This window comes from Molothrus aeneus, chromosome 15 (assembly GCF_037042795.1).
Source record: "Molothrus aeneus isolate 106 chromosome 15, BPBGC_Maene_1.0, whole genome shotgun sequence".
NCBI classification, from domain to species: domain Eukaryota; kingdom Metazoa; phylum Chordata; class Aves; order Passeriformes; family Icteridae; genus Molothrus; species Molothrus aeneus.
In genome coordinates this window covers 4,672,504-4,695,577 of record NC_089660.1, presented here as the reverse complement: position 1 = coordinate 4,695,577, position 23,074 = coordinate 4,672,504, and the positions used below count along the sequence as shown (strand labels likewise).

Sequence of the window (23,074 nt, the reverse complement as noted above, 5' to 3'; positions counted from 1 at the left end):
CCTCAGAGAGGAGTGAACACAACCTCATCTCACCATTTAACTCCTGTGAGTCATGCATCTAAACTATTTTTAGTATCTAGATCAAAAGGTTTCTGTGAAGGAGGGGTAGAAATAGAGGGAAAGCTTTCTGAGAACGCAAAGCAGTTGCTTTAATGTTAAATGATCTTTTTTTAAATTGCGTGCACAAGTTAGTTTCAACTACTGAGAACACACAGTAAATAAAAAAGCTACACAACTTGCCTGAGTAGAGGATACATCTCCCCCACTCCCAGGTGTAGGAATCTTGGCATCTATTAAACTGTTAATTAGTTTCCAGAAACACTTTTGCCAATTAAAAAAATCATTTAATACTTATCCATCTGGGCATGAAATACTATCAAGAGAGCATTTGAATTGGTGAGCTAAAAAAGAACTGATCCTAACCCACACAGCACTGCCTCCCAAACCACCAGAGGCCAGGACACGGAGCAAACAGCACCCCATGACCAGGGGCAGCATCTATCAACTCCACTTGTTTCTGTGAGCATCCCTTCCTTCAGGCTCTGAGGGATTCCAGATGATCACTGGTCCAAACCTGTGTTCCAACAAACTGAAAGGACTTAATACAAAGTAAAACAGAAAAACGCATTTCGGGATCAGATTTAAAAATGTGTTTTAGGGTAAGATTTCACTATCCTATGACACTGTCACTTGTTATCTTAGAGAGCTCAGTGTGCAGACTGGTTCACAGACAGAGGACATCATTTATCCACCTGTTATCCCAAACAATACAATGGATATTCAGGAATCTATGCACCTCATGCTATTCACAATTATTCAGAGAAGGCATTCCAAATAAAGATGGGGCTGCTCCTCCCTTCAGTGAACTCATGTATTCCATCTCAGCCAGCCTCTCTCCTCTTGCTGGGTGAGGACAAACTAACTTAAAAACATGTAACAAACTTAATGCATTTTCATTTTGCTCCTGTCAGTAATGTCACTTTTGTTATAAAACATGCAGCTTAGATTTAGAGCCTTACAGATAAAACATATGGATACCAAATAGGAAGCCAGCAGTCCACATTCAACAAAGAAACAGATGGGGACCCATCTGCCAAAATGTCTGGTGAAATACCTCAGGTTACAGAGAGGTAACAGCACAGCATTAGTGCTGTTGACCGTTTGAAGTTCTTTATTTTTCAGCCACTCCTCAGAACCATTACAAATATGACTCCAGCCAGTTTAGTCCATGAATGCCAGGTATTATTCCAGACCTTCTATGCAAGGAGCAGTCATACTCCTTCTGGCCAATGATACAATCTTCATTATATACAGTAGGATCTGAAATACATTTTCAGCTTTTCAAGTTCAGTTTCATAATTTATGTGGCAGATGTGCAAGGCAAACTGCACAGAAAGAGATAAGCCAAGAAAAACATCCTGATGGCCACGAATGAATTTCAACTTGTGGGAGGAAGGAACTATAAAGCTATTTCCTGTGCCTTACAACTTCTCATCACAAAAGACTACCAAGTAAACAAAGTAGCCCCAAATCCACCACACACACTGTCAAAAAGAACTTTAAAAATTAAATTGCAGCCTGTTAGAGAACTCAGACCTCTCACTTACAGAAACCAACACTGCACCTTACTGAAGTCTTTGCTTTCAATGTTTCCCCCTCTCAGAAGTTCCCAACTGCAGAATGCTATACCCTGAAAGGTTTTGTAATCTCTTGCTACAGCTGAATTATTTTTTGCAGATGTTGGGAACATGAAGCATGGGAACATGGCAGTTTTAAAGTGTAATTGTGCAAGGAACAAACACTTCCTCCCCCACTTGATTTAAGACTGATTTCACCTCTCCTACTGCAGATTCCCTGCAGTATGTCAGTGTTAATACTTTCATACTCTTACATAAAACAATCCCTTGTGGTTCACCAACAGATACATGGCTGCTTTATGTATCTTATTATGTGGTAGTAAATAACTTCTCAAACTCATCAAGAATTTGCCATGTTGATAATACTGATTATGGGTTTGTACTACTATACAAAGTGTACTTTCATTTAAAGTTCAGACCCATTTCTTTACTTCCCCATTTTTTAATGGGAAATTTTCATTCCAAACGTCCACCCTAACATTCTTCAGTTACCATGCCCTAAACTTCAGCTATTATAAACTATCTTCCCTTCAAATGCATATTTCTGCAGCTCCATTTTTGAAGGCTTAATAGTGTTGTCATTTTATTATATTTAATTCAAAATCATTCTTTAAAAGGTAACTTACAAAAATAAATGCTACGCTCCAACAAGTAGAATGAATCAAAATATTTCCTTTTAATTTACATAGTAAGAGCACCATAATAGCATTTCCACTGGTTTACAGTATTAGTTTTTAGGTCACATTTTTAGTTGAAACTGGAGGACAGTTACACACAAAGCATTCTTGTGACAAATCCGAATAAACTTAAGCATGAAAAGCAATTTCACAAACAAGTGGAAAGAAAGCTGCCATTGAGGCCACACTTGACACTTTGGTGGGACAGCGACACACTGAACAGTAACTCTGGTTTTCATCCAGACACAAAAACGATGCTGCTACTGCCCTGTGCAGGTTTTCAGCCTCCTTGCCTCTTGTGAGCTTCCATCTGGCACATCAGATTAGAGTCACTGCTTTGCAGCTCCTATTCCTGTGGATTTAATCTCTTCTGAAGTTCAACATGCTATGGTCACACAACAGCAGCTGTGTAGTCCAAAAAGAGGAGGACATATGAAATTTGTGTAACCTTTTGTAACTGCAGAACTAAAGAGACTTCCAGATGCATGCTGTGACTCAATTTGCTATTGCTCAATCCTCACACTTATTTTGCCACTCTGCTCCTTACACTTCAGGTTTTTTCTTCTGTAACAAACAAGCTGCAACAATTTAAACTTTTTTTTTTTAGACTTAAGTACCTCTCCTTATAGAATTCAGACTGCACTTCAAGAGTCAGGAAATGCCATCATAAATTTTCCACCACACGATTTACCTTTAATTTTTCCCTATTTGTGATCCAGTCAGGTAACATGACTCCTACTGGAAACAAAGGTTTAATCAAATAGGACAGAGTGTAAGTGAAATCTAATAGAAAAACAGCTTCTGTAGAAGGCTTTTTATATGAATAAAATACCAGCACAAAAATGTCAATCCCAATAAGCCCTGGTAGACCATTACAACATAAAACTAGAATTTAAATATATTATTTTGGGGGAAGAGAGACTGAGAAGCTTCTACACATAGTGTACACTCTCCAACCAACTGTGTTTCTTAGGGCTTTGTAGCATTCATGTAATTTTGAGTGTAACTTTCCCTGAAGATAAAATGCTGGTTTCAGATATAAAGCAAGTTCTTAAGGTGTGGCTCCCCAAAATTAGTATCAAGTGCTACTTCCTTCCTTGTAGGCACACAGAATTGAGAGACCACATTCAAGCCCACAGCTCAAATATTTTAAGAAATCTTCAACAGAAAAAGAGACTCACAAGTGCTCCCAGTCTGAAAAAAGTTTAAACAACGCAGGCATTGAGTTTTCAGGGTTAGGGCACAACATTTTGATGCTGAGAGAAAAATATTTACAAGAAGGATAAGGTCCTCTCCTTCTTCCAAAACAACAAACAAAAGGGGTAGAAGTTTTCAGAAGACAAGGAAGTTGTAGCTATGCTCAGCATGAGGCACCAGTGAGCTTTGAGGCTGTACAACTCCAGCTCACTTGCGTACCTCAGACTTCCTATCCTGACCACAAAAAATTTTGAGAGTGACCTTGAATGGAGGCAAAAGATAGGGAGGAGAAAGAAAGAAACCAAACCACCAACTTCACAGTAAAAATAATACACAGTATTATGTAGGTATGACACTCCACACCTTCCCAAGTGTTCTGCAGTGACTTCTTGAGGAAGTACCTCAAATTTTCAGAATTTCAGATGTGGCATTAGTGCTTTAAGATGACCCCAAAATTACCAGTGCTTTGATAAGCCCCACTCTCCCTCTACACCTCCTGCAGTTCTATGCTCTTTGTAACCATTCACTCACTACTCATTTAAAATGGGATCACCAACAACTTCATACCAGTTTTCTGATACCATGAAGAGCTTGTACAAGTTCTAAGCACACAGTAATGCACCAAGTGGCCAAGAAAGCCTCCTGATGCCATACATGCTTGAAGTATATTAGCTGAATAGTTACAGGTAAGAGATTTTACTTGGAAAAGCAGGAACATTGTACAGGAGTCAGTGCACCTGTGAACAGCACAGATCCATTCAGTGACACTAATCACAATGAATTCTAAATAATCCAAACTTTCCCTACTCAAAGAACTGCTTCAATTATTTGTCAGTTGACAGAGTCTTTGGTGAGGACAGAAGAATGAACAGGCAGTTATATGGAGTTTAATATTGCCAAAAACCAACACCCCAACATTAATAGGCCATGCTTAATGATCCTTGTAGTTTCAGCTATCCATTCATTGCAAGCTGAGTACCATTAAAACATGGCCCTAATTCCAGATTCATTACAAATTAAGCATTGCTCTAAACACATGCTTGCTGTTCCACCAGGGAGGGCTGAAAAAAGTTTAAACAATGCAGGCACTGAAGCTTTTAACACAAAAACTGATAATTCTCTGCTGTCATATCACACTTTGGCACTGTGACATCCCAGGCACCCCTGTACTTTGCAGTATCTGTTTCTTTCTGTGATCATTTCTGAGACATAAACCTGAGTACAGGTAACTCCTCTAAGCCAACAGTAAGCACCTGATACAAGCTCTTTGATCAGATTCAGGGGCACAGTACAGTAACATGAACAGGTCAGTCTGGAGTCCCACTCAGGGAGTGCTACCCTTGTTACCTCCAGAGCTCCAACTCCCACCAGCTCCTCTCCCTGGCCTTTCAGGCTGCAGGCAGCCAGCGTCACACAACAGCCACCCAACTGCACATAAATCACACACACTGAACATACCAAACCTTCTACAACACAAGCTGCTCTCTATCCCCAACACCCAGGCTGTTGTGAAGGGCTTGCAGCTTCCTCCTGCCTTTAACTACACAGCCATGACTCTGTACAGCTCCCCATTGCACCTGTGTGGTAGCGAAGTATTGCAACACATTACCCAGGAAAGCCTGGGACATGTGTCTCATCAACACAAGCATGGTCCAAGTAGCAGGTGAAGCAACTAAACCAGAAAGCCTTCAACTGCACTTTTAATATGGCCTTGTGCCCTGGAAAATGTCCTAAGGCTGAGGCAGGAACTGAACTGCACTTCTGAGCAGGAGAAAGGAAGAGGAAACAACAGTTCATACCAAATAATCAAACCACAGGTTCATAAGCAGTTGTTTCCTTCATTTATGCAAATGTCCTGCAGTGGAATTGCTAAGCAGGAGGTATTCAGGAGGAGTGAGATCGCTGCCTTTATCCTGGCTATTATAAAGTGAAGTGCATTATCATTTACTATGCTTACTTCTAAGCTTACAGGAATCAATACTACAGTTGCTATTGTTTGTAAAAAGACCCAAAATGTGCCACCTCAACATCAGATTTCAGACCTTTTATTTCTGGAAAATAATCAAAATAAAACCAGAAAATGAATACCAATGTCACTACAGAGAAGCTGATCAGCTTCTCTTCTCAAAATTGTTTCCTTTCAGTCTGCTTGTTTGCTATTTGAAGCTGAAAGCAAGAATTATTCCATTATTCCATGAAGAGCTACAATAGCTGTTACACTCAATAGCTCTAATGCACCTGCAGAATTTCCTTTCATACCCAATACTGAAATCCAATCCAGAAGACCATTACATGTCAGCCAACATAAGGAAGATGCTGTCTTTATGTAAGATTACATGGAATATGTCTGGATGCCAGAAACTTATTCCTTGACTCCACTGCACACAGACAGAGAAGAACACACAATCAAGGTCCTTCAAACATCTGTTTCAGTGTCTCCAAAACGATCCCCTCCCTCTTCCCAAGAAGGAAGCTATTCACAACACCAAACCTTCCCCTGCATCCCACCTTGCTAACAAGAACAAGAAATTCAACATTTTATAATTAAATTGCAATTAAGACTTTGCAGTCTCACAGCAAATACTTTGGACACCTTTAGCATAAGCAGGGCTGTGCAAGGGGAAATCTCAGCATCATAATCTGACAATTTCAAAAGATGCCCATTATATTGTGGAAAGACTAAAGGCAAGTATGCAGTGATAATTCTGCTGAATAAGCTGGGAGCATCCAAGATTTTACAGGTAGAGGCAAAATACAGTCCTCTTCTGAACTTGCTCTGCCCTCAGAGTCCTGAACTGCCAGCTCCTAGAATTAGCACAACTGTTTAGTTTTCCAACAGTAAGTTAAAATAAAAAAAACAAACAACCAAACAAAAAACCCCAAATACTTTCCTACTTCAGATCCTTCATCTGTTAATAAACTTGAATTACTACATTTCTTCTCTGCTACAAGTTTACCCAAAAATAAAAAGTAGTCACCATAATCCTAAATAGACTAAACTTGCTTAATACCACTTGTCTTTAGTGATTCTATTTTCCATGAGGGTAGGTTACAACCTTGCAGTCCTTCTGTTGCTGTATTACACAGCTGGACAAAGAAATTTTAGTTAATAGTTAATGACAGTGTCCTTCCAGAGCTATTCAGGGCTGAGTATCTAAAAATGGGCACGAGCAGTAAGAACACAGCATTCAGAATAAGTATTACAAAAGCAACGTCATATTAATGTTATTTCATTAAAATGTTTAGGTTGGTGTCTCACATTAACTAAAAAAGCTGGGCAAACAAAACCCCACAAGTTCACAAACATGCACTTTGACTGAAAGCAAGTCTTCTTTTGTGAAATGAATCCGGTCAATTACAGACAAATTAACATTCACATTTCCAAGCCATGTTAATTTGTGGAGGATAATGATGTTTCCTCTCCTTTCACAGGTGTCCCTTTGTTCAACTGGTTCCTCCAGGAGATCAAGTAACTCATGTCCTAAAAAGGTAACAGGAGCTGCTCCATTTGCCTCAGAGACCCAGTTTCTGGTTCCTGACCACACAGAGATGGTAATTTCAAATGGCACTGTGTATTTGCAACAAACAAATTTCACAATGGCTCAACATGGGCACTATTTATTTATTTACCCATTAATGGTAAGATCACTGGATTTTTCTGAGCTAATGTCTGCAGCTACAGGAGTTACAGTTACTGTGTAATTAACAAAAAAACAACACTGGCAGGCTGAAGGCTGAGACTGCACTTGCCAATTAGGAGTTTATTAGCACTATGTTTTCAAGCTGTCTCAAGAAATGCAATCAACTATTTGGTAGCAAGGAGAGCTAGAACACTGTGATAGAAGTTAACTCATATAGACAATAAATACCTCAGAACAGAGAGTTCCCCCCCACACTTCACATAATCATATAGAGAAATAGTTTAAATAATTCAGTAATTGTCAAAACAAGGAATAATTAAAAGTGACAGCAATCTTTAAGATATCAGCTCTATTAGTAAATGTAAGTTACCAAGACTAATTTATTTTTCAGAAGATGCATTCACCTACTGCAAGTCCAATAAAATTATCTAAGGTTATCAAAAGCCTTCTTCTCTTCACACCCCAAATAGTCTTAGAGACCCTTTCAACTGAGTAGTCTTGGAGAATGCAAAACAAAACACACCTCCAAAAATCACACAGGGAGCTATCTGTTTACTAAGTATAAAGTAATGTCTTGAGAGGAAACACTGAGCACAGTCTGCAACCTACATTAGGATGACTCTCAACAGCTTGACAGGATGGGGAGAGTAACCACCAAGAAACACATTTGTTGTTCTGACTCAGAATGGAGGAGAGAAAAAAAAAACCCTCCCTAACTCCCAATAGATCTCATTATTATTACAACAGATTAAAAAAAAGCAGGCTAGTCTCATTAAATAAGTTGAATATACACTAATATTTTTAATTGTATCCCAAATGAACCAGTTAATATCTATTAAGCATGCAGTAAATATTGAACTGGTCAGGATAGGACACACCCTTTGGATGAGGAGAGGAAAAAGTTCAAGAACTTTGAGGTGGTTTCCTTATAACCCATAAACAGACCCTGATAACATTGGTGTCATGGTAGTTTCATTCTTAGTGGCAAACCAAACACCTCTAGAAAGATTTAATCTATTTGAAGTAACAGTCTACACAGAATACCCACTTCTCCACTCTGATATAACCCAAATATATATCACCAGTATTCCTATTGCAATAATCTGCAGAAATTGAATTGAAAGCTTCTCATATGAAGATCTGTTTGAGCCAGAATGATTCAAAGTAGCCCCACACAAGTCACAAAACTGTATTTCAGTTTATATCCTTTCTCAGAAGTTTGTGATCCAAGAGTGGAAGTAGAATATTGATGCTTACCCTCCCCATCAAAACAGTGATACAACAGAAAGGTTGGCTTGGAACCTTCAAGTTGTGATATATGATAGGAGAACAACCTTAAATAAATTCAAACTTACAGCTAACAAACCACCAACAGTACAGTTTTAAATAACAAAAATATGTAGAAATGTCTTATCAAGGAAAAAGGCTCCCACAGTTGACCTTCCTGTCCTTTCCCCATCACCACAAGTGTTTATGGTGCCATGAGCAGCTGTTTGCAAAACAGGTGCCCAAATCAGTTATGAACCCTAAAACCATTATGGGGGCTCTTTTAGCTGTTATCAGCAAGAGAGCACAAGCAAATACTGAACCACTCACCACTAGCACAAGAAAGGCAAAGACAGGGAATGGCCAGGTATAACAATAAGTTCTGTATTAGTAGAAAAATAATCTTAGAGCTCTTCAACCTGCTTGTGAAATCACCTGCTAAGGGTGCATTGCTCTCAACTTGTACTTTGCCCCCAGCCACTTATTCTTGCCCAAACACCATTCCTTCCTTTATGCCAGTACAAATATTTGTGTGACGATGGAGTTAACTATACCAGGGAACTAATCCAGTGGAGAACGAAACTGGCAAAAACAACTGGTTAGTCAGAGATTCTCTCATCAAGCAGAAAGTCTGCAAGTGCCAGCAAAGGGAGAGAAGTGTGCAGGCTGTGGCAGACAGGAGGCTGTGAAACCTCTTTCACCATCAGCCTACGCTTACACCGAGTGTGAAACTACAAACTCTGATTTCGTGGCTTGGGCTATGTTTTCTTATTGGTGAAAGTGCTGACTGGGTTTGAGATTTCAGGGCAACTGCAAGGGGAGATTTAACTCTGGGTCCAATGTCCTCCACTTACTCGAGAACTTTAAGGGTCCTTCTCGCCTTTCCCATCTCAACACTGCTTCCTCAAATGTGCAACACAATTGTATGGCAAATAAATTTAGGGAACTACTCTAACTCAAATCCAGATAATCTAAAAAGTCCTTTTGGGAGAGACAGAGCTTCCAGTTGGGTCTGTTCTTCTTTCCAATTCCTCACACAGGAACCCAAACACCATCATTACACAGCACACAATGCAAGAATAAGTAATGTACACCCTTTCTAACTGGTACTGAAAAAATAAGAGTACTCAGAGCACCACAGCCTACAGAGCTTTCTGAAAAGAAGTAAGGTACCAACTTATAACAATTTCTCATGACCTTGCCTAGGAATACCTTAAAAAAAAAATGAATTCACCCCAGTTAGAATCAGATCTTGTTTAGCAGAGAGGCAGAATAGGAGGACCATTTTGTTCTGGAGAGTTCTGCTCTTCTACACAACTGCTCTTTCTAAAGAGGCCACCAAGCATCATTCAAGTTTTAGCTGTGTAACAGCTCTTCATTCCAAATGGAACAGGTAAATAAGCTCCTGCTCCAAACCAAAACATGACAGCAGCTGTCAATCCTTGTGTCTAACTGGGTCCATTTTTGACTGGTGTCAATAAAATCCAGATCACTACAAGGAGCTGGAAAAAGACCAACTGCAAATCTGACTATTCACTTGGTCCATGTGCTACTAATTCTGCTTTTCATTCTCTTGCCCTTCACCAGTTCTGTCTTATAAATAAAAAAATTGAAATAAGCATTTAAACAAAGTCTGTGAAACAGCCAACTTTTAACAAAATGTTATGCCATTGTACAGCTTTGTATCAGTAAAAAAAACTATTAAAGGGAAGAGTTCTTCTCAAGAAGTTTCAATTTCCTGCCCTTCTTCTCTAAATACCATCTCAGTTTAAGTTCAGAGCACACAGTGGTAATTTGGAAGCTGAAGTTCCTCATAAAGCACATGCCAGAAAAGTATTTGAAACATACTTGAAGCAACAGGTCAACAGGCCAGTCACACTCTGTATGTTGGATATGAGCTCAAATTGGAATTCTTGCATTATGACTTTGGACAAGCTGTACTCACACTTCAGAATAAATCAATGAAAGATATTCCAAAAGTACCAGAATGAAGCACACAACATTCAATCATTACATTTTTGTGTTCTTCATCCTGTGAAGCAATGCTTCACTCATTCTCCAATGGCTCATCTTTGTTTTTAGAAATAAACATCATTTTCATATAAATACAGAAATTCATTTAACACTTGAACTGAATGGAGACAAATATAAAAGAATCAGATCAGCAAAATTGTATTTTAGGACAACTGCAGCACTTACAGTTGCACACTGAAATAGCAAAGCTTGAGGAGAGAAAGCAGTAGTGTGTCCAATGCTTTGGAAGTAATTATACCTTGTATATGAAATAATTATGCAAATCAGCTAATATTCTGTAATACACTAACTGGCAACACAACCAAGAGAATTAGCATAGAACTGAGTTAAGCACCTTGATCCTTTTGACCAGAACTGCACACAGTGATGTAGGTAAGGCTCTTATCCTTCACCAGTTCCATGCAGGAGCCCAGACCTGCTTGGCAAGGGCACACAAAACTCTGCTTTAGAGACATTTCAAGAACACACAAGTTGTCACGCATACATCACTTAGATTCCTTGAAAATACATAAAGCCAACACCTGAGCTAACCTTACACAACATAATACAGACTATTGTCAGTTACCACAGGGTGTAAAATGGCAATAACACATTTGAAAGAGCAGTAACAAAAGCACCACTTGGAGTGTGCTGATGAAACTGTGCTTGGCCACAACCACCTTATGCCAACTCTTAATAAATCCATCAGCTTGTCATATGTGCCTGTTTGACGGATTACTCCACCAGCTGGATATTCAAACAAGAGAACACTGTACCTATGTATGTGAGATAACAGAGCATAATACTTTCAGAGATGCTTATCTCCCATACTCAATTACATGGCCCAAAGACTAGAACCCTTTTTCTTCCTAATTAATACCAGCAACTTTCTGCAAGTTTTTTAAGGGAAGGAGGAAAGCCTGAAGAGGTAACTTGCTGTTACAAGTACTTGGCAGACACAGCCATGCCTGACTGCAGAGCCAAATGCCACGTTCAAATCCAGTCCTCCTCTGTATTGCCAAGACTTTCTCTCAGCTCTCTGGTAACCAGGCAGAGGACAAACCCTTCCAGGGCTGAAGATCATCATCATCATCATCATCATCATCTGGCTTGTAATAGTAATACAAAATGCTGTTCTTAAAGCAGTTATCAGCAGGGCACCTCTTTAGCAGCAATAGGAGAATAACTCATGCAGTGAGGGTTAACCAACTGTCCCTTACATAAAACTGTGGAAGTGTTCACTGCCCTGAAGATCTTGCTTATGCAAACCAAAATAAATCTTAAATATAGAGAAAACTAAATGATCCTGGGACTGAAGCAAAGGAGTTTACAAGAGATTCAGATAGCAATGGACAAATGTTAAGACAGTCATTTACCCTTCTGCTGGATATATTATTTTATGATGGACCGTTTACAATAATACCTGCTATTACTGAATGAGCAAACAGCATTTCATTAAAGAGCTCAGTAGTCTGGGTGGACAAATCCATGAACCACAAGAAAATCACCTGTAAATAAGAACAATTACAGGCACATTAAAAAGAGAAAGCAGTTAGGCTGGAGGATTGAAAGCCCCCAGCTAAGGCTACATGGGATCCTGCCTATTTCTGGCCAAACATGAGCATTCCAAAAGCAGAGAGCAATCAAAAGTCAATGTAAGGTCTGTAATTGTAGGGTAAATGACTGAGGTGCATTTATCAGATTAGTATCCTGCAGACATAGCATGAGGTAGCAGACAGCAACAGGAGACTGGAAGCCAACAAATGCAGATTTTTAACTGTTACCAGCACAATGAGAAGTGGTTTACTTGACAGAATTATCTTACTAGCTTCCCTCATCTGTGACCTGGGAGTGAAGTGCAGGGTCTCATTATGTGCTTTAGGTTACAACAGCAAGAAATTGCAACAACAATAGAAACAGTAATTCATGCTATTCTACCAATAATTTACCCTCCTCTTTACAGATTGTACAATTAGAAGCACTAAAGAAAACATGCTGTTTATCAACCAGAACTTCTCCCCTGCCTAGTTCTATTGGAGCTCATGACAACAGCTCCTTTAATCCTTCCTTTTCCCCAAACACTAAAAATCCTTTCTCTTTGCATAGATGTAGCATCAGAATAAATAACAGAGGACCCAAGTGGCTACATCTAAAATACACTTTGAAGTGTTACAATGCTTCCTTATTACAATCAATTCTAAACAAGACTATTTGCTCTCCATTTAAAAAGAAATTAAACTATTATATTCTGGGCAATTCATCAAGTTTGTGAAGCACATGGAAACAGCTCTGCAACACTTCACCTCCCACTCTGCAACACAAGGGAGTGCAAACATTCCTGCTGGGCCACCAGAAAGGTGTGGCTAAGAGCTCTAATAGCAAAGCAGGGCTCAGGTGGACAAAACTGAGCTGGAAGGAGCACAGAACAAAACAGGAGTATGGCAATTGTCATATCCCTATTACTAGCAAGAAATTCACAGCCCCTCTCCTTTAACTTTTACGTAAGTGACAATACCTCACCTGAATTAAAGAACATCTGGATAATACTGTCCTAACTACATTCAGATCTGTCACCTTCATCCCTCTTTTATGAGACTGTTTCTTATCCTTTGATGTGTGGAAAGGTGCTTAAAAGGAGCTCTCTCACATTAAGGTCATGCACGCAGAAAACCCCAAAAGCTAAGAATGGCAATGGAATTTTAAAGAAAGTGGCTGTAAGGTCTCACCACACTGCTGCATAGGCAGCAATCTGATCTCAATGGGTTCAAAGGTTTTCCAGCCTGCCTGCTGCATGTCCTACATGTCTGTGACAGAAACCAGGCAGCAAAAATGTTAACATGACATATTAAGAGAGAAGTTATTGCCATGAGCAGTCCAGCTGGCCTTGCTACCTATATACATACAAAGACTGTGTTCTGCTTTGAGCTGAACCCCTCATGCAGGTTAACAACATAAGGGAACCTTTCAGTAAAATCAGAATCAGCAGTTTCTGCTTCAAGGAGAGGAAATTCAACAGAACTAAAAAGAGATGAAGGCCTGGCTTTTGAACTTGGCCACTAGGCCAAGCTGATATCTCCAAGTTCCTGACAAGTTAAAATGTGCTTTAGCAGGAATTCTTAATATTCCTTGGGTTTGGTTTTTTTGTTGGTTTGGTTTTTTTTTTTTTTTGTTTTAAGCCATGGGGTTTTCTTTGTAGCCCTCTCCTAGAAATCTCACAGGGAACACAAAGCACAACCTGTACTTGTCCAGTAAGACTTAAAAGTGAAGTTACCAAGTTGCATAACACTCTGTATTTCCACAGTCCACAGTCAGGACTCTTGAACTCACTCTCAATGACCACAACATCTTTTGCCAGTTCTGTTATCATACAGTGAGGACAAACTTGGTTAAGGCCCTTGGTGATTGGATTATCAAAGTACTGATACACCTATACCAATAAAAATATGACTTTCCTGGTGTAAGCTGCTTCTACACAGTACCAGGCAGGCTGCAGATCCTTAGTCTCCTGCAGCTCACAAGCAGTAAATGCAACACTTGGCCTCAAATTTCATCACAAGTGCAGGATTGTTTCAGAGCAGGCACGGGGTAACCTGAACTCTGCCACGGGTGCCACAATACCTGGGACTGCTCTCACCAGAGCATCCAGAGACAAAGCTGCAGATCCCCTGAGGCTGCAGAGCAGGGGAGGGAGGGAGACCAGACTCCTTCCCACCGGCCAAATGTTCCTGCAGCTCACACTCCCACCGGCAGCTCCAGCGTGTGACATGTGTCTCTGTGCTCTGTCACAGCCACTGGCCACCTCCTGCCTGCAATGCCGAGGAACACAGCCACACTGCAGCCCTCAGCTGAGCCTGTGACAAAAGAGAATCGAACAAGAAATCTCTGCCATTGCCTCAGGAGTGACTCAGAACTGCCACCTGACTCACCAACCTTGCACCAAGCACCACCCTGGCCCTGAGCCATCAGAAACCTCTGCCATTTAAACAGTGTTCACTGTCCTGGAGCCAACGAGCTGAGCACAGAGGGCTGCATTTATTTTCCAACTGTTTCGTTTACTTTACAAATTCAGTTTTGAATTACTGGGGAAAAAGAAGCCATACAAGTGACCACAAAAGTGAAAAGCTGCCTTCTTAAGTTAATTTATTCACATAATAATAGGAAATAGAATTTACTCCAGAAGAAATAAGAGTACAGAGACCTGCACCTTCTAAACTATAAACTAACCAGAAATTCAATATAATTTCACACACTTTAAGAACTCTTGAATACACTGCAGTACCCATTAAGAAATTGCAGGGTGGAAGAATTTTGACAGTTATTTTGAAATTGCAAGAATAAACCTCATGACAAGCAGATTTTACTAGGTACATACAGGTTTTATTATAATTGATTTAAACTGCAACCTTATTTACAATGCCCAGCCAGAAAAAGGTATTACTGTTCAAACCTAATCAAGGTACTTAAATATTTAAAGTAGGGAGCTGCATTGGCATTGAAAAGCAGTGAAGTTAACAAAGGGCAGAACAAGACACAGAACAAAAGGATTCCACCACATCCTAGAACAGTAAATCCAATACTCTACCACAGAGTCTTCCTCCTAAACTTCAAATACAATAGGACTACCACTCAATATCTAAATAAGTGTCTCATGCACAACAGGATGCAGATCCATACTTTGGAGCTACTAGAAAATGCTACCATAAAAATAAGAGGTGATTGTGAAGAGAATTACAAAGCAGAATTTACCTGATGAACTTCACTGCCCAATTCCAACCACATCAAAGAATAAATAGAGACCAAATACTTCAAAAATACTAAATATAAATTTGAATTTCTCAGATGTATTTTGCAGTTGCTAACCTATTTTTTGGTTCTAAGACTGATGAATGTTAACAGGTTACCATTTTAACCTGGGTTTTAGCATTTAAAGTAACCCACAGCTGTTTATCATCACTTACCAAAGTACCTGAGAATTGTGTAAGAAAAGTCCTTCATGTTGAAATAGCTGACCTAACTGAGCTCTCAGTCACTGAAGCACAAATAAGGATAAAAAAATAAACCTCAGATGAGTAAACTGAAACTCTAAGATAAGTATCAGCTGAATATGGAACCAAGAGGCAGAACTCAAAACCACTATCAAAGCTATCAAGGAAAATTTCAAGCTATTTGAACATTTTCAAAATCCCCATATAATCTCATTCCCTTTTTAAGGGAAGAAGGGCAGTTTCTTGCTGAAGTTCAGTATGCTGCTGCCACAGCATCAGCTGTTATTTATGAGGCAGATTATATCATTTAGCTTCCTCTGCAGAGAATTTTCTAAGTCATAGCCTTAAGACAGAAGACATTATGACAAATCTGCACCACACACAATGGGACTATTGATCCTGATGTCTCTAAATACTATTTACTCTGCAGGCTCCACCTTCCCCCTGGTCCTCCTCCCCCTTTTTTTTTAATAAACAATCTGCTTTATTTGGATAATGTTATTTCCAGAAAACTGAGGTTTATTCAAAAAATGTTTTTTATTATTGGAAATGTTGCACCTGTTCTGAAAATAGAATGTCTTTTGTAATTCAGATTTTGATGTAGTGTTGGACTTACTTATATCCTTAGAAGTAAACATTTTAAAACCAGCGACAATATTATAATGCTATAGTGATAATTAGTCCTACAGACAAAAAAAGTACACAAGTAAAACTTAGGAAAAACTTTATTTCCCTGCAAGGTCCTGGAACTCAAGTCAGGGTTGTACTCCTAAATACCTCATCTGTCACATTATTAAAACTACTTTACCCAGGGCTGACTTTGTATACAAGAAGCTGTAAAAAGTAAATAACTTCCTCAGGACAAGACTTAATCACAGTGGTTTTTGAATGTCATCCAAATCTTGGCCTAGAAAAGTCCCAGTCTAGTACAAAGCACCTTGAACAAAACAGTTGATTATCATGAATAAGCTGACACTTCTCTTCAGTTTGCCTTTATCTTTAAGCCTATACATCACACAGGCCCTCTTAAAAGCTGTTTGGAGAAACAAAAATTTTTTAAAAAGTTTAAAACAGAGGCTCCGTTTTGAAAGACTTTTGACTTGTAAAGGCAGGTACAACTGTTTGTCATTAATATCATCTGGTATGTACCAATCTACAGACTTTCAGACAGTTATTCCTCCTAGCATTCCACAGTTCATAGAACACAGAACGGTTTGGATTGGAAAGTAACTTTAGGGAGCATCTAAGACAACCCCCTGCCATGAGCAGGGACATCTTCAACCCACAGAGTTACTGGGCTTGGAAGGGAGCTCTGGAGACCATCCAGTCCCACCCCCTGCTAAAGCAGGTACACCTAGAGCAGGTTGCACAGGATCACATCCAGCCAGGTTTGGAAGATCTCCAGAGAAGGAGACTCCACAACCTCTCTGGACAGGCTGTTCCAGTGCTCTGTCATCCTGAAAGTAAAGAAGCTTTTCCTCATATTCACACAGAACTTCTGTGTTTCAGTTTGTGCCCACTGCCCCTTGTCCCATCACTGGCACCACTGAAAAGAGTGATGGAGAAGTGCTCCAGGCTTTCCCCTATGGGCTTTTTGTTTGAGGAGGCAAAACAATCTTTGCTAAGTTCTCCACCACACCAAATTTTTCTCATGCCAAAAATGAAGGAGGGGCTGACACACGCAGTAATAACATCACACTCTCCATCTGCAACACAATGATCACGCTAAGCAAGTCCATAGACAAGTATTCAGCGGGAGGAGGCTCTATTCAACGAAACAAACTTGTAAATATCTGAGCTATTTAAATGTGTAAGGGGTGTGAACGGGCATCTCAGCCCAATACCACTCTGAACAGCTCGGGGCTGTGAGTCAATGGCAATGGCAGGCCAATCTGTCTTTAGGAAGGAGAGAAACACTTTAAAGAGCATGTGGCGACTTGGGAGCTCTCTCAAAACCTGCAGGTGATTCTTTCCCCCTCTCCTGCTTTGAGAGACTTCTCTGTTCCCCCTCAGGGGCCTAAGGGCCACGCTGGGAGCCAATCCAGCAGAGCCAGACTCCAAGGGCTCGCACACCGAACCGGGCACACACAGACGGGGACCCTGGCACAGGAGTGGGCACACGAAGCTGAAGCGCTGATCTCCAGCTACTGGAAGGGCCAAGATGCGCCCGAAAAGGGGCGGGAAAGTAGCCAGCCATAATGGAAAGGCCACAGACTACCTGTACAGCAACCCCTGGCTGCCTGCAGCCCCAGAGGGACCACAAGGCCACGCCGGGAGGACGCTCAGGGGCGACCCCGGGCAGTCAGCGGGGAACAGGGAGGGGAGCAGGGAGAGACAACGGGGCCGGGGTCAGCCGGGCACAGAGGGGGTGTGAGGCCGCCACCTCAGCAGGGGAGGGGCCGCGGCCATGTTGGGGGGGGCGGGGGGAACGCGGGCCCGGCTGAGGGGCCACGGCCGAGCCGCCCCCGGCCCCCCGCGCGCGCCCCGCCGTACTCACGCCTTGTCCACCAGCTCCCGCACTTTCCACATGTTCAACATGGAGCCGACCTCCCGGAGACCCGCCCGGTCTCGCTCCCTCCGCCGCCGGCCCCAGGAGGCCCCGCTCACCGCGCTCCGGCCGCCGCCGCCTCCGCCAAGCAGGGGACGCGGCGCCGCTCCCGGAAATGAAGGGTCGGGCAGGCCTGCGGGGTGCTGGGAATTGAAGTCTCGGGGAAGGAGGGGCCGGGTGCGGAGCCTGCTGGGCGCCGCGAGGGCTGCCGGGAGTGGTAGTTCGGGGCTGTCCGCGCGGTGCCTGCCGGGAGCGGGCGTGAGGGGCGTGAGGGGGGCCGGGCCCGGATGAAACTGACGGGGATAAAACTGATGGGGCTGGGACGAAACTGCCCGGACTGGCATGAGGCTTCACCGGCCGTGCCCTGAGGGCTGAATCGTCGCTCTCACATGGCGGGGACACCGAGCGGTTGTGCCCATCTGGGGGGCACAGACAGCCCGGCTTAAAGCCGGTCTCAAAGTTCCCTCACGGCCATCCGCAGCCCGGCGAGGTACAGGATAGAAATAGGCTGTGAAATAGTTGGTTAAAAGTCAAAACATTGGTGTAAAACCCATTTTGGACCAGAATGTGGTTTTATACTCGGCTTTCAGCCCGAGGAACTCGTTTCAGAGCAGCATTCTGCCCTTATGGCTGTCCGTCTGCTGATCGTGGTGTGCGGCCTGGAGCAAATTGCTGCTGGAATTTCCGGATCCCCCAGAGCCAGAGTTTGGAAAGAAACTTCTGGAAAAGCAGAGGGGAGGGTGCAGCATGAGGGCTGCCCCACCGAGGCACTGCATAGGCAAGAACCTTGTCTGCACTTCTGGAGAAAGACCAAGCTGATTGACAAAACCCAGGGAACAGTCACCCACCTAAAAACTGCCTCGGGAGAATATTGGCTGTTTTAACACAGTTGCCAACAGGCAAGACCATCTTCAAATATTGTCCATGCAGGCACTGAGCAGGAATCAGTTACAATGAAAACAGTGAAGTCATCAAAGTGAGTTTGCAATCAGGATTGTCAGTTTCATTACATACATTTATTTTCTTACAAATTGTGTTTAATATGGGTTTTAAATGGCCCAGTTTCATTCTTGATGTATGTTTTTTGTTTGTGTGTTTGTATCATATATTTTGCCAAAAGACAATATACATCTGCAAACTTTTATCAAAATACAAATGCAAAATATTTTCATTTTAGTTATTATGTCAGAGCTGGCAAAACAAAGCACAAGAAAGACCAGTTGCAGTGGCACTTGCTGCTCTAATAAGTCACTTCTTTTAAAAGTTAGTGTTTCTCAAAACTTGTCAGGAAAGCTAAACAGCTCAACTCTTGCCCATTTTCTGACATCCCACTGTATCTTTTCACACAGACACTTTCATGGCTTCCATCTCCTGAACATGTCCATGAAATCTATTTGAATAATAAGAACTTCCTGGACAGATCATCAAATCCAGCATCCTCTTCCTAACAGCAGTATTAGAGGTTCATTAAGGTGAAGGATGTGGATGGATCAGTCCTCAGGTACATCTTTCAAATGTTCATTTTCCTGTAGCTTAGGGACTCAGTTCTGAAGTATTCATGCTAAAACTTTCCCTTTAGGAGCACCAGATGGACTTTTATTTTATGGACTTAACTGATTGCTTTTTGAGCCTTTTTAGATGAACCTACACTACACCTCGTGGCAATGAATTCAGTGTTCTAACTGTCACATGACAAAATGGTTCCTTTTGTGTATTTTAAATTGTCTGCTTCATGGCATTGCCAGTTCAAGTAGTGTGACAATTACTACATAACAATTCCCTACCACTCTTTTCCTTGTCAGTTGCAAATTTAGAAATCTGTTGATTTCTTACTGCGCTGTCTATTACTGCCTAAGACTTGCAATGTACTTAATTTCTGCAGAAGGCTATGAACAGCCTAGAGATGTTTTATTGTGAGGGGATAGAATGTAAGAAAATAAAGATAGTGCAGAAGGTAGTCTCACACCTGAGGAGGTGCAGCCGAACTAATCACCAAGATTAGGAACAGGCCTGCTCTTAATAGGTCACAGCTGTGTCCAGTAAGGATGAGTGCTACAAAAGAGTGGGTTAGGTGATTTAGGGGAGAGTTGGAGTTTGTTGACTGAGTTGTGAAGAAGGAGTCAGTGCTGTGAGGAGCTGCCCATGAGAAATCACTGAGAATGTATGGGAGCTTTGCAATAAGATGATAACAGTTTATGGCTTTTTTTTTTTTTCTCTTCATAAGAGTTCTTAACAGTATTTTCATCTTTGAATGCTACTGAACCCTGAGGTGATATTTTAACCTGCAGCACAATACCTGTGGTGGCTGTGGCTGGTGTGTAACTGAACTCAGCACCACTTTTGCTGCCCCACAAATGAGAGGCACGTGGCCATTGAGCACTGGGAGGAGGGAGTTGCTAAATTTCATCCTGTAACACCTGGCAAAGCAAGCTGGGTAAGGACTCTTGCTGTTTAATATCAGCCTTTTGGTTTTTTCTGTAAGTACACTGACATTTGTCTTCAGGAGCAGATGATATTTATAACCTCTGTTTAACAAAGAAATAACAGGGAGTACAATAATTGGAGCTTGCAGAATCACACCTTTCCTGATTGGCTGGAAATGTTGTTATTTTTAAGTGTGGCTTCAGTCCATATTGGATCAAGATCAGATTTCTAAATGCAGTTCCAATGAACTGCAAATTCCCCAGATTCTGCTGTGGTGCAATGAAATTGATGTTCTTGTTAGAGCTGGTTTCCTTGAGCAGCTGCAGAGTTCTGAGTGCTGGGGCAGAGCTGCCAGCTCATGGGGGGCTGCCAGGGGCAGATTCCAGGGTCCAGACTCAGCCACACCTCAAAGTGCACCTATGCCCAAAATCAAATGCACCCACTCCTCACTGTTTTCCTATCAGGGATAACATTTGAATTGAAACAGTTCAGGGTCAAAAACCATCAGGATTTGGCTGATTTGTTTGTTTTATACAAATTGTTGTTTACACATGAAAAAAAGAAATTTACAGCCCACTGTAATCTCACACTTCAGAAAAAAAAGAGAATGGTAAAGAGTATTTTAGGTGCAGGCGTTGGAGAATAACAAGATGCAGAAGAAAGAAAGGCTGAAGCAGGTATTTAAAAGATGAAGGTGAGTTTCTTCTGAGCATTGCTTGCTATGTCTGGATGCAGTAATGGGGCAAGGAGAGATGACTGGCATTTATTGTCAATTTTAAGGTATAGTAAAAAGCAGGTCTTTATGTGACATTGAATGCAACATGAGTGACAGTAATTTTGCCATCCCCATTCTGTCAGCTGCTGATAAAGTGCATGAGCATATGTATAATTTCTGAATGATGTGAAGACACTTTCTGGTTCATAAGTAATTCCTTAAAAAAAAAAAAAGATCTGATCGGTGAAGGGAGAGGGTAATGCAGTTTCAAAGCAATGCAATATTCAGCATAACAGGTAGTACTTATAACATATATCATGTAGAGGAACTGTACTTTATTATAATTTGAGCCATCAATTACAGGAGAAGCAGTTAGAGAAATTGAACTAATTTGAGCACTGCAATAGAGTTTGCACCTGGCTATTCCAGAAGTTAATATGGGCCATTTGGTGCACAAAAAGTCTTGCACATTCCAAATGCCTGGAGAGCAATATTGTTGTTAATATCAACCATATTAATGCACAGTAGAGACATATCCAAGTCAGTGATTAATTTACAATTAAAATTCAAGCAGGGGAAAGAGGAATGTCAAGGAAAATCACATTGTGGCAGTGTAGGGAGGCTATGGCACAGACTGAGAAACTTTTCATTTAAAGCAGTATTTCTTTCCATGATTTCATAAAACTCTACTTTTTACCCACTTACACAGCTGAAATCTGAATTCCATAAAGTTTGTTTGTTCTAAGAATTAGTCAGTAGGGCAGAAGCAACACTGGGAAAATGTTTCCCGTTTGTAGGCTGGTTACCATCCAGGCTTTTCTGAAAAATTGCAGCTTCTCTGAGTCCAAATGTGTCTTTCTGTAACACATCCCAGCCACACAAACATCATATTCCAACCAGAGAGTCCCTATGTGGGCTGTTTCAGAACCTGCATTCCTGCTCTACCACAGAATGATTTTGCCTCTGGTAAAATCCTCCAGTCCCTTCCTTGGGTGCAGAACTGCTTGTGAAGCTTCCACTACTTGAGCCCACACCACACTCATTTCAGGAGAAATTCTTGAGGGGCAGGCAGTAACAGGGAATATTGGCAGGGAATGGTGGAAAGTGTGGGGAAAGTGAAAAAAATTACTGTGAGTGATGTTCCAATGTTATCCCTCCTCACACTGCCCTGCTGAGAAGATCCACCCATTTACAAACAGCCTTTGCATGGCCTGGACCTGTCTCACTGTGAAGGAATGTAGGTAGCAAACTTCAAAGTTTTTTAAGAAGTGAAGATGATTCTATTTTAAGCTTTAGAACCAAGACTACAACTGCCTGTGTTGTGCTTGTGGAAGACTGGGAGTGCCAGGCAGAGGTGATGATTTATCTCAGGAGCTGGGAGGACAACCCTGCCCTTCAGACAGCTTCTTCTGCCAGCAGAGCATGGGCAGAAGTCCCTGCAGGGAGGCTGTGCTGAATGTTAACATCAGGCTGCATCCTACCCAGTGCTGCTTTTTTTTCTAGCCTGAAGAAATGAAGGTTGATTCTATAGTGTGGGTTTTCACTCTCTCCTCAGTCTTTTGAAATGCTTGAACCAGTTCACTTAGATGAGGCAGAGGTGGTTTGCTCTCAGGGTTACAAATTTATGCAGAATTCTTACAAGTTGTCTCAAAATAAATGACTGAACAGGAGAGACTTGATTGTTACTGCTCCTGAAAAGATGTGCTCAGCCAATAATGAAAAGCATTTAAGGTCAGAGTTCTCAGGGTTCTCCATTGTCCAGTAAGCAGTAAATTCTGGCTTTTCCTGTGCCTGGGGCATTCACAACATTGCTTTTTTGTTGTGGATTCCCTGATGTCTGGAAAGGGGTGAATTCCCACTGCCAAAATATTACCATTTAATTATCAAACCAATCAACTGTGAGACAAATGTCCCCAGGGAAGCAATCTTCATTAGTTCCAATTTTTACAGAGCTACTTTGGGTTTTTTTGG

General features: G+C 41.4%; 1 protein-coding gene across 1 annotated transcript in view; it reads right to left on the bottom strand.

The window, feature by feature from the left end:
* Positions 1-18,054, bottom strand: part of CLINT1 (clathrin interactor 1) — a 46,810-nt gene extending 28,756 nt beyond the window's left edge. Inside the window, exon 1 of the mRNA XM_066560162.1 lies at positions 17,914-18,054. Coding sequence (XP_066416259.1) covers positions 17,914-17,954 — 41 coding nt within the window. The 5' untranslated portion in view covers positions 17,955-18,054. The remainder of the gene's footprint in view (positions 1-17,913) is intronic.
* Positions 18,055-23,074: the final 5,020 nt, after the last annotated feature.